Here is a 16,900-nt window from a genome sequence, read left to right as displayed (position 1 = left end):
TATTTTTTCTAATTTTCCAAGGGTATTTAAGTTTGGATATGTAGTAAAAGAAAACTAATTTGGGGTATATTTTTAAGATGTAGTGACTGTACAAACAATTATACCTAATTTTCCCCATGTATTTGAAAATATGAGTAAGTTGAGTTCTGCATGAAAACAGTATTTTCTATACTTATGAGACAGACATATGTGTGGTAGATGTGTATTTGTAGAATTAGTATAATAGGATTTTTATAATTTTTAATGTATTTATGACTATATGACAATATGTCAGTGGTCATTTAGATACTTGCATATACATCTAACATGTATTTACAGGAGAATATATTTTATAAAATCTTATTTCTTATATAGAATATATAATACTGTATATAATAAAAAATACTGTATCTTATTATAGACATAATGAAACAAGCATAATGTAGCAAGGAATTTCATTTGGCTTTAATGACAAGAAAGTAAAGTTAATCTGTCATTGTTAAAATTTTATTTTGCAGGTCATCAAATTTTAAGGACTTTCTAAAGAAATGCTTAGAAAAGAATGTGGATGCCAGGTGGACCACATCTCAACTACTGCAGGTAAAAATAAGGCTAACAATACCAGAAAATCATATGTTTTTGACATATCTTTAAACAAAGCCAGCCTGGGCAGAAAAGTCTGTGAGATTGTCTCCCAGTAAAACCACCAAAAAGTTGGAAGTAGAGCTCTGTAGTGCAAGTGGTGGAACTGCAGCCTTGAGCAAAAAAGCTTAGACCCATTACTGGTACACATATACACAAAGGAATGTTAAAGTACTTGGATAAGTTTAAATATTTTTAAAAGATTGTTTGTCATATTTAAATAAAAAATTAGGGACTGGGAAGGTGGCTCAGTGGGAGTGCTTGCCTTGCATGCATGAGGCCCTGGGTTCAATTCCTCAGCACCACATAAGCAGAAAAAGCTGGAAGTGGTGCTGTGGCTCAAGTGGTAGAGTGCTAGCTTTAAGCTGAAGAGCTGAGGGACAGCGCCCAGGCTCAGAGTTCAGGCCCCAGGACTGACAAAAAAAAAAAAAAAAGGTAATATATTTCAGGTAGACATACAGAATAAGAAACCCTGGGGCAATTATGAATGAGGTATGTAACTGCTTTGTTGTAGTGTTTTTAGGCTGGCTTCTTTATTTGTAAGCAGATTTTGTTGCTTTATGCAACAAGATGTCCCTAGAGCACTGTTTCTTTCTTTAACTTTTTTCTGCTATTGGAATCCTAAATTCTGTGCCTGGGCTTATTAGTTCCTCAACTTTTTTGCTTAAGGCTAGTGGCTCTGTCTCTTGAACCCCAGCTCCATTTCTGTAATTAAGAGTTTTACAGACTTTCCTACCCAGATGTGTGATCATCCGATCTCAGCCTCCTGAGTAGCTAGGATTACCGGTGTAATCCTAGCACCACTGGTGCCTGGATAAGAGTTAATGTTTTAATGCTCTGGAATCAGAAGGCCTTAATGTATGACAGACACTGTTCAATGTTAGGAATACAGAGGTGAATAAAATGTCTTATTACTTCAAGAATATTAAAACTATCTTAAAAACAAACATTTTTAGTAATTTTAATAGAAATGTCAAACTTTGTAGTTTTATTGAGTTTTTGGTAGAATTTATATAGTCATCACCTTTCGAGAGCTAATAATATACTTACTTGAAACTTGCTTTATGTTTTAATTTAAAAAAATGATTATCACCAGTTGCTGGTGCCTCACATCTGTTATCCTAGCTACTCAGGAGGCCGAGATCTGAGGAACGCGGCTCAAAGCCAGCCCAGGCAGGAATGTCTGTGAGACTCTTATCTCCAATAAACCACCAGAAAACCGGAAGTGGTGCTATGGCTCAAGTGGTATAGGACTAGCCTTGAGCTAAAGAACTGAGGGACAGAGCCCAGGTGCAGAGTTCAGGCCCCACGTCAGACCAAAAAATAAAAAATTGATTATTGATTTTCTGATGTATAGAAAACTACCTATAGTTACAACTCTAATATAAAAAGTCTAGCATTTTTGACAAATGCTCCTTAAGTTCTCAAGGAACAAAAAATAACAAAAAACCTTCAGACTTAGTTACAGGCTCTTCTCTTTTTTAGATGTTTTATTCCATGAAATTGTGTTTTTTCTTACCTGTAGTTTATATATATATTTTCAAATCAGGATACATGTTCTGTTTTTGAATCTAACTTTATATGCAGGTGTTGCCCTTTTTATTGAGGTATACTTTTTTTTTATGATCCATAGCATCCCTTTGTTACTGTTGATTCCAACAAACCCATTCGAGAGCTGATTGCAGAAGCAAAGGCTGAAGTAACAGAAGAAGTTGAAGATGGCAAAGAGGATGATGATGATGATGAAACAGAAAATTCTCTGGTTAGTATCTAGAAAAGAAATTTTATTTTAGTGAATACTGACAGTTGAGTTTCTAGGTATGGTTACAAGTATATCCAAGGGCTGATATATAGGTGAAGTTAATAGCACAGATGCCACTTGTTACCCATTTTCATCACTTGTATTATTGAAGAATTACCAGTTTTAGTGAATATAGGCATTAAATCGTTTTTTAAAAATATGTGTGTATATGTATATGTGTGTGTGTGTGTGTGTGTGTGTGTGTGTGTGTGTGTGTGTGTGTGTGTGTGTGTGTGTGTGTGTGTGTGTGTATTTATACACATACTGTTTTGACCATTGATTTGAGTTCATGTTTTAACACAAAAATGTATAAAATCTTTTTTAGCCAATACCTGCAAGTAAGCGTGCCTCCTCTGACCTCAGTATTGCCAGCTCTGAAGAAGATAAACTTTCACAAAATACTTGTATTTTGGAATCTGTCTCAGAAAAAACAGAAGGCACTACTTCTGTAGATAAGTTTAGCAGTAAAGTTCTTAACGAAAAATCCACCACTGATGAGCATGAAAAGTCTGTGGAGGGTATTAATGAATATGTAAATAATGCTAATTTAGAAGTTATGGCTGAACTCCATGATAGACCAACAGGAATCCAGGAGAATGGGAGAGAGAAGAAGAGACTCAAGCTTGAAAATCTGCCTGACACAGAAGATCAAGCAGCTTTAGATGTTAATTTAGCCAATGAAGGAAGGGAAACTAATATAACAATAACAGTAGAAACAAATAATAAACATAATCTGAAACCTGAGGAAAGAAGAGATCAAGAGAAGGAACAAATACTTGAAAATAAACTTACAAAAACTGAAGAAATTAAAAATACTACTATTCAAACAGTGGATTTAGTTTCTCAGGAGACTGGAGAAACAGAGGCAGATACTCAGGCAATTGACAATGAAGTTGAGCTTACAAAAGAAGATACCGAAGAGAAATTGGGAAGTGATGATAAAACCCACAAAGATATGATCAGCAATGCCAACAATGTGGTAGAAACAAATGAGGCAATAGATGTTGCACATAAGGCAGTTGAAAAAGTTACTGAGGATGCTCAGAGTAACGATGGGAAAGAAGTGGTTGAAATAGGCCAGAAATTAGTAGGTAAGCCCATGGAGAGTTTTGAGGCTGGTGGTACTGAAGATGTTCTTCCTGTTAAAGAGCCTGAAGAGTTAGATCAAAAATCTGTAGAAGGGAGATGTGGGGAACAATTAGTCAACAGTTCAGAGAACATACTGGAGACCAATGAGGAACAAAGAACAAATGAAGTTGAAGTAGTTACAGAATCAAGTAGCACTGAAGAAACAGAAGTCAGAAGTGTAGTGATTGATAATGACAAAAAGGCTCTAAGAAGTGAAACTGTGGATGCTCATGAAGCCACTAAAATAGATACAGAGAAAAAAGAAATTCCGCATGAAGTGCCAAGTAAAACAGAACATGAAGATCCTGCAGTTTTACAGCCTGTTGAATCTCAGCCTGTTCCAATACCCAGTATTAATATTAACTCTGAAAATACAGAAAATAAAGGAGAAATAAGTGCTTTAGCAAAAACTGAAACCATACCACTACCAGAATCTGAGAATCAAAAAGAAAATGATGCTGATTCAGGCACTGGTTCTACCGCTGATAATAGCAGCATTGACTTGAATTTATCCATCTCTAGCTTCCTAAGTAAAACTAAAGACAGTGGCTCAATATCTTTGCAAGTAAGTGTATTTGGATTCCTGTTTGGGTGTTTCTTTGTCATTTTGGCAATTCAATGTTTATTGATATCTGGAAAATAAGACTATTAAATCAATGAAGTATTAACCCTATTAATTCTTTTGAGCTATTAAAATAGTTAAAAAAAAAAAACAAGGAGAGATTCTTTAAATATTTTGGTAAGCTGGACACTGGTGGCTCATACCTGTAATCTTAGCTACTTAGGAAGCTGAGATCAGAGGATCATGGTAGAAAACCAGCCTGGGCAGGAAAGTCCATGAGACTCTTTTTTTTTTTTTAATTGAATTTTATTTTATTTGTGAACATACTGTACAGAGGGGTTACAATTACATGGGCAGGATAATGCGTACATTTCTTACCAAGCATTGCAGCCTCCTCCTTTGGTTTACCCTTCACATCCCTTTCCAGCCTCCCCCCTCCCCCCCAATCCCAATCCTTCTCTTCCCCCCCTCCCCCCCTCCTCCCGCGCCCCCCCCCCCCCCCCCCCGCCCCGACATTGTAAAGCTCGTTTTGGACATGACAACTTGTACTTCTCATTGTTGCAACAGGTCCACCTGTATCCTTAAACAACTGGTTTTTCCCCATCTCCTCCACAAGTTATACTGACATCAAATATAGTAAAAGCAGGGGCTTGAGACTCTTATCTCTAATAAACTACTCAAAAAAAAAATGCCTGAAGTGGCAATATGGCTCAGGTGGTAGAGCACTAGCCTTGAGTACAAAGAGGATCAGGGACAGAGCCCAGGCCCTGAGTTCAAGCCCCAGGACCAGCAAAAAAAACCTTACTTGCTTTTGCAAATCAGGTATAAATAGTACAATATAGTTGCTTTGTTTGATATAGCTTTTTAAAAAAAAAATTATACATATCTAGATTCAGTTTTTGATCAGGATCAGTAATATATGAAAGAACTGAGAAATTGAGAGAATGATCTCTTTTTAAGAATGCTTAGAACATTAACACTCTGTGCCATATCACTGGCTCCTAGATGACCAACCTTGCTTTCTTAGTTATTTAAACCTTTGCTACTACCTTGAGATTCATGGGAATACAGAACCAAAACGCTCAAACCATCATAGTTGGAGCTATTAGATCATAACTCTCAAATCTCAGTGTGCTTAAGCATTACCAGAGACTAAACTGGGAACTAGTGGCTCATACCTGTAATCCTGGCTTTTCAGGAGACTGAGGCCTGGAGGTTTTGAAGTCAGCTCAGGCAGAAAAATCTTTGACATTCCATTTTCAATTAACCAACAAAATGTTGGACTGGAGTTGTGGCCCAAATGGTAAAGTGTCACTGAAGAGCCAAAGGCTGAGTGAGAGCAGAAGGCACTGAATTCAAATATCAGTAGTGGCAAGAAAAAGAAAAAAAAGTATTACCAGGGGGAGAACTTGAGAAGTGGTATTTGTAATAAAAGATCCTTTGGAACTCCTATATAGGTGAGCCATGGACTACCCTTTAGAAGATACTTCTTGAGAGACTTTCGGTTGATAATTAATAGAAGAGAAGGTTGAAAAGCAGAAATAACCTTAGGGACAGAACTCCAGGACCTGACTAGTCAGCCTGCCTATATCTAAAGTATTTCATGTATTACCTGGATCATGTTGCTGCTTCCATTGCTGCCGCCTCCGCCTCCGCCTCCGCCTCCTCCTCCTCCTCCTCCTCCTCCTCCTCCTCCTCCTCCTCCTCCTCCTCCTCCTCCTCCTCCTCCTCCTCCTCCTCCTCCTCCTCCTCCTCCTCCTCCTCCTCCTCCTCCTCCTCCTCCTCCTCCTCCTCCTCTTCTTCCTCCTCCTCCTCCTCCTCCTCCTCCTCCGCCTCCTCCTCCTCCTCCTCCTCCTCCTCCGCCTCCTCCTCCTCCTCCTCCGCCTCCGCCTCCTCCTCCTCCTCCTCCTCTTCTTCCTCTTTCTCTTCCTCCTCCTCCCTTCTCCTCCTCCTCCTCCTTTCTCTTTCTCTCTTCTTTTGTTTAGTTTTCCTGGTAGAAATTCCATTAATCCAGAATGAACTCACTGATCTAATAGCTTCTTTTATAGACACAGATATTTCTGTGAGTATTAAGGGTTACTAATTGGGATACCTAGCAAGAACTGAAGATGTGAAATTTGGAGGTTTAGGAACATTTAGGGCTATCTTTTTTTTTTTCTTGTCCAGGAGCTTGAACTTGGCCTGTGTGCTGTCTGTATGCCTCTTTGTGCTGAAGGCCAGTGCTTTATCACTTAAGCCACAGTGCCACTTCCAGCTTTTTCTGAGTAGTTTATTGGAGATGAGAATCTTGTGGACTTTCCTGCTTATGTTGGCTTCGAACCATGATCCTCATATCCTAGCCTACTGAGTAGTAGAATTACAGACATGAGCCATTGGTGCCCGGTTTCCGCCTACCTTTTTTTTGTCGGTCGTGGGGCTTGAACTCTGGGCCTGGGTGCTGTCCCTCAGCTCTTCAGTTCAAGGCAAGCGCTCTACCACTTGAGCTACAGCGCCACTTCCGGTTTTCTGGTGGTTTATTGGAGATAGGAGTCTCACGGTCTCTCCTGCCCGGGCTGGCTTTGAACCGCGATCCTCAGATCTCAGCCTCCTGAGTAGCTAGGATTACAGGCGTGAGCCACCAGCGCCCGGCATCGGCCTACCTTTTATAGCATGCCAGTGTGGAGGGAGTCAAGAGCCTTCAGGGCTTAGGATGAGGATCGTGAAGATCTTGGGACCTGAGGATGAAACAGAAAGAGGTTTGTGGAAAGGTGACTAGAAGGTGTCAGAGGCCAACTTTAAAATTCCAGAGCATTGTGAGCTTACTGTTTTCATCTACATTTACTCCCCTCCCCTCCCTTCTTCCTTTGACAGGATCTAACTATGTAATCCAGTTTGGCCTCAAACTTGAGATCCTCTTTCATCTGCACCTTAGTGCTGGGCTTTCTGTACTTTCTAAATTTCTTTCCCCATATTGAAACCAAGCAATCATCTGTTCTATACACTTAATCTGCTTACCAAAATGTAGGTTTAGGAGTGTTTTATTTCTGTTATTTCTACTAACATACATTTATTTATTTATTTATTTAATTTTATTTTTTTGGGTCCGGTTGTGGGACCTGAACTCTGGGCCTGGGCGCTATCCCTCAGCTCTTCAGCTCAAGGCCAGTGCTTTACCACTTGAGCCACAGTGCCACTTCCGGCTTTTTTTTTCTTTTTGCTTATGTGGTGCTGAGGAATCGAACCCAGGGCCTCATACATGCAAGGCAAGCGCTCTATCACCGAGACACCTTCCCAGCCCCTCTGCTAACATTTAAAAGCCTTTGGGTTCCTATTGAGGAATATGTTGATCTTGGTAGGAAACTTTAGATTATAGCTAGTACTTTGGGGTACAATAGAAGTGCTGCATTTCTAATAACTCAGATATCACATATTAGGTTCTGGCCCTAGATAGAAGAATGTTATTAATAATATTTCTACTGAATAAATAGATTTTGAGTCCCTGTCCTGTTCAAAACTTACCTGAGGGGTTGGAGGCGTAGCTCAGTTGGTAGAGTGCTAGCCAGTGAGCTGAAGCGTCAGTTACTGAGTGCTGGTCTTGGGGCCCCCCAAAAAACTTTTCAGCAAACAGATTTCCCACTGCCTTCACTTATAAAAGATAAATACTAGGAATTCATTTTAAAGTGTTTTGTCAGTGAGAAGCAGAGGAATCTTGAGAACTAACAAAAATAACAAAAGACCAAGGTAAAGTTGTTTACCTCTAAAAGTTTCATGAATTAGCCATTTAGTGGAATGCTTATAATCCTTGTCTAATTATGTCATGCCATACAACTTAGGTTTGCACATCTAAGTTTCACTTTAAAGAATTTGGTTTCATCTGTAAAGTGTAAGTCAGATAGGCATACTGTGATCTAACTGGTTCCACAGATGTGTAGTCTTTATGGCTGTTCAATTATTTTTAGTTTTTAAAAAAGAAAATTGTTTCTAATGCTAGTATTCCTTACACAAAGCCTAACTAAAATGAAATTTTACTTAGGAAACAAGAAGACAAAAGAAAACATTGAAGAAAACACGCAAATTTATTGTTGATGGTGTGGAAGTGAGTGTAACAACGTCAAAAATAGTTACAGACAGTGACTCCAAGACTGAGGAGTTGAGGTTTCTCAGGTGAGTAGAGGCACCATAACTAAGAGGGATTTGTGCTTTGTTTTCTGTTTCTTCAAAGTTTGAGGAATAATCAAAAGTAAAGTCCTGGTAAATTTTGGATTACTTAGATATAGATTATTTAAGTTTAGATTATTTGGATTATTTACTTCAGAGGTGTAATTTTTTCTGTCTTTACTGTTACATTTTGTCAGACGTCAGGAACTTCGAGAATTAAGATTTCTTCAGAAAGAAGAGCAAAGGGCCCAACAACAACTGAATAGCAAACTACAGCAACAACGAGAACAAATTTTCCGACGCTTTGAGCAAGAAATGATGGTATTCTTAGATCTTTGTACTGTTTCGCTAACAATGATAGTGCTGAAAAAAAATGTAGTGGGCTTTAGAATTTAATATTTGATAATCAGATTCTCCTGATTTTATGATATATTTCTAGCTTTTATTTCTTTGACATAGATACTTTCTTCTTTTTTAAATTTCCTTTTCTTAGGGTGGTGAAGTGGCTTAAGTGGTAGAGTCCCTACCTAGCAAGTACAAGGCCCTCAGTTCAAGCCCCAGTATTACCAAAAAAGTAAAAAGAAAAAAAATCCCTTTGTCTTGAAATGATCTTCCAATTCTTTTTTTTTTTTTTTTGTGAGACCTGGGGCTTAAGGCTCTTTGTGCTCAAGACTAGTACTCTACCACTTGAGCCATAGTGCTACTTCTGGCTTTTTCTGAATAGCTTATTGGAATTAAGTGTCTCAGAGACTTTCTTGCCCAGGCTAGCTTGAAAACGTGATCCTCAGATCTTGGCCTCCCCAGCCTCTGATAGCCAGCGATCTTCCAAGTCTAATATTACTTATTTTAAGGGCCTGGGAAGGTGGCTTGCCTTGCATGCATGAGGACCTGGGTTCGATTCCTCAGCACTACATATGTAGAAAAAGCCGGAAGTGGCACTGGGACTCAAGTGGTAGAGCGCTAGCCTTGAGCTGAAGAACTGAGGGACAACGCCCAGGCCCCACGACTGACCAGAAAAAAAAAATTTTTTTTTTAAATTACTTATTTAAAGTTTGACAGGGCCTTTGTATTTTCTCAAGTGCAACCTGACCTGAAAACTTGGAATCATAAACCCAGTAGAGGCTTTTCAAAGTTCTTAAATGTACCTAAGCTGGATAACTTTACAATGGTCCAGTTTAATCTTTTGAATTTAGAATCGTAAAAATTTAAAGCTAGCAGTTGTCTTCTTCTTCCTCCTCCTTTCTTCTTCCTTTTTCTCCTATCTTCTTCTTTTTTCTAGAATCTACCTTCTCTTGTTCCTAGTAGTTAAGCCTACATGTCTCTTTTCATTGTTACCCTAGAATACAGTGCTAACTAGTGAGGATAATTGTTGGACATCTTTCAGTTTTTACTTGTGTCCAGAGTTGGAAAGGGACTTGGTAATGTGATAACTTATGTTGAATTGATAACTTATGTTGAAAAAGATAATTTAAATTAGTATTTCAGGTTTTAAGTACAGTCCTTCTGCTGTCTAGAAATTTTAAGTTGTGAGTATTGTTTAAGTGTAGCACTAGTTGATTTATATGACTTAGGTTCTATTGCTAAGAAAATAATGAAAACTGTTTTCATTAATATTATTCACATTCTATTTTCCAGAACCTTATGAGAATACTCTTCCAACCAATTTGTTTTTCTGAAATGTTTTGCTTTTTGATTTGGTTTAAAATCTTAGTGAGTAAGGTAAATCTGAGAATGACAAGTAATTAAATGACTTCAGATGAGCCCTTGATTTATCAAAAATTTTCTGTGATGAATACTGAGAATTTCTAATTCATTTTATGTATGTATGTATGTATGTATGTATGTATGTATGTATGTTGGTTGGTTGTGGGTCTGAACTCTGGGCCTGGGCACTGTCCCTCAGCTCTTCAGCTCAAAGCTAGCGCTCTACCACTTGAGCCACAGTGCCACTTCCAGCTTTTTCTGCATATGTAGTGCTGAGGAATCGAACCCAGGGCCTCATGCAAGGCATGCAAGTGCATGCAAGGCAAGCACTCTATCACTGAGCCCACTTCCCACACCCTCTAATTCATTTTAATAATTCATAGAAACTAGGTATTCATTGGGTATGTCTAAAAATTTTGAGCAGTCTATTGTTCCTATAGTAAAGTATTTTCCATGCTAGAAAATAAATGCTATTCTTTTTGAAGTATCTTTCATTTTTGTGTATTTAATTTGTTTAGTATTGCAAAGGTTGTATTTCACCTTTAAATTTAAATGCTAGTTATATGGTCTTATTAAACCTTTCCACTATAATGAATTAGTATGCGTGACAAGCCACATTGTTTTACAGAGTAAAAAACGACAATATGACCAGGAAATTGAGAATCTAGAAAAGCAGCAGAAACAAACTATTGAACGACTGGAACAAGAACACACAAATCGCTTGCGAGACGAGGCCAAACGCATTAAAGGAGAACAAGAGAAAGAGCTGTCCAAATTTCAAAATATGCTAAAGAATCGAAAGAAGGAGGTGAGTATGATGACAGCTTTTAGCTACTATAGAATTTTTTAAAGTTGTTTTAAATTGTTACATTATATATATACAAAAATTATATAATTACGTTTTTATTGTTATGTATGTAAAGGTGATGTACACAGGGGTTACAGTTACTTGAGTCAGGTAAAGAATATGTTTCTTTGTGGACAATATCATCCCTCTCCTCCTATGAGTATTTTTAAATTTATATTTATTTATATTTATTTAATTTTATTGTAGAGTTTTTTTTTTTAATGTAAAGTTAAGGCTTGCTAAGAAATTAGGAATCATATCTGACAGTTGAATAGCACTCATTCATTCTTTAGTTCCGTCTTCCCAACTGATGGGCTGGCCCTAGTAAGGACAAGTATTATCCCTATTTTACTGCCAAGAAAACTGCATAAAAAGTTTTAGTGGTCAGATCAAGTTTATAAACTACACTACATGGCTAGCTAAACCTTGAACCAAGTCTTTAAGTCTTACCTATGTTCTAACTACCATTCTTCTTTTCTTAATGCAAAATTTAAGTCTTTATGTAGGAATTTTTTTTTTTTTTGACCAGTCTTGGGGCTTGAATGCAGGGCCTGGGCACTGCCCCTCAGTTTCTCTGTGTTCAAGGCTAGCACTCTACCCCTTGAGCCACAGCACCATTTCCGGCTTTTTCTGTTTATGTGGTACTGAGGAATTGAACCCAGGGCTTCATGCATATTAGGCAGGTATTCTACCTCTAAGCCACATTCTTAGCCCCCCTCCCTTTTTTTTGTCGGTTATGGGGCTTGAACTCTGGGCCTGAGCGCTGTCCCTCAGCTCTTCAGCTCAAGGCTAGCACTCTACCACTTGAGCTACAGCGCCACTTTGGTTTTCTGGTGGTTTATTGGAGATAAGAGTTTCACGGAGGGGCTGGGAAGGTGGCTCAGTGGTAGAGTGCTTGCCTTGCATGCATGAGTCCCTGGGTTTGATTCCTCAGTACCACATAAGCAAAAAGAAAAAAGCCGGAAGTGGCGCTGTGGCTCAGTGGTAGAGTGCTAACCTTGAGCTGAAGAGCTGAGGGACAGCACCCAGGCCCTGAGTTCAGGCCCCACGACTGGATCCAAAAAAAAAAAAAAAAACGTTTCACAGACTTTTCTGCCTGGGGTGGCTTTGAATGGCGCTCTTCAGATCTCAGTCTCCTGAGTAGCTAGGATTACAGGCGTGAGCTACCAGCTCCTGGCTCTTTTTTTTTTTTTTTAAGAAAACTTACTTTATTGGTGTTTAATAGTGACAGTAATAAATAATTTACTTTATTGCTATTCTTTCTCTCTTTCTCTCTTTTTTTTTCTCTCTCTCTCTTTCTCTCTTTCTTTCTCTCTTTCTCTCCCTCCCTCCCTTTCTTCCTTCCTTCATTGTGGGGCTTGAACTCAGGGCCTTGGTACTGGCTCTTTTTGCTCAAGGCTAACTTTGAGCAACAGTGCCACTTCTGGTTTTCTGGAGGTTAATTAGAGATAAGAGTCTCATGGCCTTTCCTGCCTGAGCTGCCTTTGAACTGGGGTCCTCAGATCTCAGCCTCCTGAGTAGCTAGGATTATAGACATGAGCCATCAGTGCCCAGCCTTATTGTTCTTTTTTAAAAAATTTTTTTATTGTAAAGATACTATACAGAGGGTTACAGATTTTCATATTTTATTGCATCATTTGTCCCCAAATTAAAACTATGAGCACTTTACCCATTTTCAGAGATAAGTTTTTTTTTTTCTCCCTGTATCTTCAGTATGGGAAGAAGGTTTATCTTTTCATGATATAAAAGACCCCAGGGAAAATAATTATAATCAACCCTGTTAGGATTGAAAGAAGTCTAAACTCAACCAGCATCTACATTTTCACTTTGCCACTCATTTTAAAGATCCAGATTTATTCCCTTCATTTAAATTTTGAAAAAATTGAACAACATACTTAAATCTTAAGTAGATTAGAGATGAATGTCAATGATATGCATTCAGTGTTTTCTTTAGGCAAAGATAAGTATAAAGGTGTACAAATTTATTTTATTTGATTTCTCAAAAAAATTTTTTTTTGTCAGTTGTGGGACTTGAACTCTGGGCCTGGGCACTGTCCCTCAGCTCTTCAGCTCAAGGCTAGGGCTCTACCACTTGAGCCACAGCACCACTTCTGGTTTTCTGGTGGTTTATTGGAGATAAGAGTCTCATGGACTTTCTTGCCCAGACTTGGCTTTTGAACTGTGATCCTAAGATTTCAGCCTCCGGAGTAGCTAGGATTATAGGTGGGAGCCACTGGCTCCTGGCGTTGTTTTTATTTTTAAATTTTTTATTGACCTATATTAGTTATTCTGGAAGTTGTATTTCATTATTACAGCCAATTAATTTCACCCCTTCTCATACTCCCCCCCCAAATTAAACACCCCCAGTAGGTTTCTTTCTATGTTTTACATAGATTGCTTCATATACCATGATGAGTATATTTGTTAATTTTCTTTATTTTTATTTTTTGTGAACACACTGTACAGAGGGGTTGTTAATTTTCTTACAACTGTGAGTAATTTGTATTATTTTTTGTATTAGATTAAATTAAAAGAATGTTACAGGTAAGTATATGACTTAGTATAAACAAGTAAGTCTGTAGTTAGACGTAGGAAAGTTTTAACTAGTGAACATGTTTGAGATTATGATATGCATATTTGAAATAATTTTGTTATGTATTTTTTTTCTTATTGCTAAACTTCTTGCATTTGGGGAGTCTCTTCCTTTTATTGGTGATTTGGTTTCTTGAGGAATTACTGATGGAAAAATTTGAATACAATGTTAAATCATAATCAGTCTCTCTCTTGGACTATCACTGGCATGTGGTGATTTGGTTTCTTTTGGTGCTTCTTGTAAACGTGATTGTTTTTCATAGCTGGATTTATTGGTAGGTTTGGAATTCATTTAGGGTTTTGAAATAATAGAAGGAACTTTATATACTTTTATAATATACATTGGTGCAATAAATCATAGTTTAATAAACTTTGATCAGTTATTTTACTGATTTGAAAGTTGTCAACAAAGGAGGAATGTTATTCTGATTCAACAAAAAGTGACCCCAGTGTCTTTTTTGTCACACTGTATAAAATGGTGTGTTTTATGGGAAAAAAAATTTTTTTTTTGGCCTGTTTTACAACAGACCAAAATCTTGAACTCTGGGCCTGGGAGCTGTCCTTGAGCTCTTCAGCTCAAGGTGAGTGCTCTACCACATGAGCCACAGTGCCACTTCCTCTCCTTTGTATATTCTAAGACTTATTACCCCCCTCACCCCCGTTTTAAAATACCTGGTCTCACTAAGTAGATGCCATTTAGAGTATTTCTTTGTCAGTTAAAAAAGTTAACATTTTTTTGAATGGCATTAGCTTGTCTTTGTGTTCAGCATTTCAACCAATGTCAGTAGATTTGTTTTTAGTTTTATGATCTTTTGAAAAAGTCAGCTGAGTTTATCAAAACCTTTAGTTCGGTGTTAGTGCTGCAGGTAATTCTGCACTGATTATATTTGGACTTTTGAGAGAAAAATGACATATAAGTATAACTGAGCAACCTGTCAACCTTTACATGCTATAACAATCCTTTCTGTGCTGAGATTAAGCATGCTCTGTCTGCCTCTTCTTTTTCATCAAACTAACACTTTGGCTGATGCATGTCAGAGGGACCTTTTTACCTTTAATATTTCACTTAAAGCTGGTCTGCTCACTTAAATGCTTGCTGTGGAGAAAGTATTATTTCCCCACCTCCTGCATGCTTGTATACTGTAGGTTGCAAATGAAGTGGAAAAAGCACCCAAAGAGCTGAAAAAAGAGCTCATGAAACGCAAGAAAGAGGAGCTTGCACAAAGCCAGCATGCTCAGGTAACAGAGCAGCTTAATGCTACTAAAAACATCTCACAGCTCAGTGAACCAGGGGTGAAAAAGCAGATTTTAACTAATTATTATATGACGTTGAACTTCTATCCATAGATTCCCAGGATCTTCTTATTATCATACTAATTCACACTGTTGGTGGCATTAAGTTGAAGATATGAAAGCAATGGTTAGAAAGCTGACTCTAAATGAAAGAAAGAAAATACTGTTAATGTAGAATCTATTTAAATAATCTAATGAGGAAGCTTAGTATTTTTAAGTGGCAGTGCCAATGCTTGATAACAGATGGCAAGAGGGTGAGTGTATAATGTTACGCTTAGGAAAAGAATGCGTATGAGGAAGTCATTGTTTTATATTTCCCCTCCCTTCCCTTCTCTCTTTTCTGTCAGACTGGGGCTTGAATTTAGGGGCTTCTGCCTTGCTGTTGCTCAGGAGTTTTTGTTTTTGTTTTTGCTCACGATTGGGGCTCTACCACTTGAGCCACAGCTCCACTTCCTGACTTTTGATCATTAATTGGAGATAAAAATCTCTTGGGGGCTAGGAAGGTGGCTAACTGGTAGAGTACTTGCCTTGTATGAATGAGGCACTGGATTCGATTCCTCAGCACCCATAAGCAGAAAAGGCCAGAAGAGGTGCTGTGGCTCAAGTGGTAGAGCACTAGCCTTGAGCTGAAGAGCTGAGGGACAGTGCTCAGGCCCAGAGTTCAAGCCCCACAATTGACCAAAAAAAAAAAAAAATCTCTTGGATTTGTCTGCCTGGGCAGGCTTTGAACTGCAACCCTCAGATCTTCTTGGTAGCTAGGATTATAGGCTTGAATTATCTGCACTAGGCCACTGTTTTTGTTTTTGGTTTTGGTTCAGAATCCAGCCATTCAGAGAATAGACTGTATTTTTTCCTACATGCTATTACTTGAAGAAACTTGATTGTGAATTATGTAAGGCTTTAACATAAAATGGGTAAATTCTTCATGAAACTAGACAAGTATAATTTTCTAGCACGATTTCATACACCTTTATAAGGATTTTTATAGTAAAAGTAAAATTTTAAATTACCTTTACATTCAGCCTAGAGGCAAAGATGGAAGAATAAGTCTTATTTTTAGTTACATATGTCAATAAAAGGAAGAGATGTGAATTATATGTTATTAATGCTTGGATTACTTTTATGGTATGATTTTATGTGACTTTTGAAAAGTAGTTCCAGGCTGGGAGCTGGTGGCTCACACCTGCAAAAGCAGCTACTTAGCAGGCTGAGATCTGAGGATCAAGGTTCAAAGCCAGCCCAGGACAAATAGAAAGACTCTTACCTCCAAATAACCAGCAAAAACCTACAAGTAATGGTATGGCTTACGTGATAGCATGGCAGCTTTGAGCCACAAAGCCAAAGTAAGAGCTTAGAACGCTGAGTTCAAGCCTCACTACTGGCATACACCCACACAAAAAATAGAGTTACAAAACTTTGGATTTTGTAGAGCCATAAATAGAAATAGACACAACAAAACACCTAGATTGCCATTAAACTTTTTATTTCTTACTTTTTGTCGAGTCAGGGTGTTTTAAGACTGCCATTTACTTGTTGCTGTTTCAGAGGAGGGGGAATATTTCTAAGACTATGAAAAAAAGGAGAACATCGTCTTGGAATTTAAAAATTTAAAGCTAGCTTATCGGAATAAAATTAGTCTGCCTTTTTGCCTTTTTTTTTGTTTTTGTCAGTTGTAAGGCTTGAACTTACAGTCTGGGAGCTGTCTCTGAAATCTTTTGCTCAAGTCTAGCACTCTATCACTTTGAGCCACAATGCTACTTAATTTTCTACTGGACTATTCCTGCCCCAGCTGGCTTTGAACTGATTCTCAGATCTCAGCCTCCTGAGTAGCTAGGATTACAGGCCTGAGCTACCAGTAGCGCCTGGCTAGTTTGCCTTTCTTTTTTTTTTTTCTTTCTATGAGCCAGTAAAACATTTCATCCTGGTGTGATGATTCCTAGTTTAAGGTGATAGTATCAAACACAGTGTTACTATGTTTTTGACTTATGACTATGTTCTTGAAAACATAGTCAATACTTGACCTGGTTGTACTTACTTTCAGAACAAACATTACCCCCATCTTAGATATGAGGGACCAAGCACAGTAAGGTTGAGTGACTCTCCAAGGTCACATATCTGGTAGTGATAAAGCCAAGATCTTCATCTAGACAAGTTTATTCCTTGTGTGTTTCATCAACTGAACCACCGAACATCACATCATACAGCCTTTTGTATT

General features: G+C 38.1%; 1 protein-coding gene across 2 annotated transcripts in view; it reads left to right on the top strand.

Moving 5' to 3' along the window:
* The window catches only part of Slk (STE20 like kinase), a 53,587-nt gene that overhangs the window by 21,043 nt on the left and 15,644 nt on the right, over positions 1-16,900 (top strand). Inside the window, exons 7-13 of one of the 2 annotated variants that reach the window (XM_069994045.1) lie at positions 498-579; positions 2,255-2,383; positions 2,748-4,115; positions 8,125-8,255; positions 8,447-8,570; positions 10,582-10,761; positions 14,539-14,631. In XM_069994045.1, coding sequence (XP_069850146.1) covers positions 498-579; positions 2,255-2,383; positions 2,748-4,115; positions 8,125-8,255; positions 8,447-8,570; positions 10,582-10,761; positions 14,539-14,631 — 2,107 coding nt within the window. The remainder of the gene's footprint in view (positions 1-497; positions 580-2,254; positions 2,384-2,747; positions 4,116-8,124; positions 8,256-8,446; positions 8,571-10,581; positions 10,762-14,538; positions 14,632-16,900) is intronic. The other variant, XM_069994046.1, reaches the window with a different exon arrangement.

This window comes from Dipodomys merriami, unplaced genomic scaffold (assembly GCF_024711535.1).
Source record: "Dipodomys merriami isolate MVZ:Mamm:240054 unplaced genomic scaffold, mDipMer1.0.p SCAF_102, whole genome shotgun sequence".
NCBI classification, from domain to species: Eukaryota; Metazoa; Chordata; class Mammalia; order Rodentia; family Heteromyidae; genus Dipodomys; species Dipodomys merriami.
The sequence above is the reverse complement of the archived record's forward strand: the minus strand, read 5'-3'. Positions and strand labels throughout refer to the sequence as shown.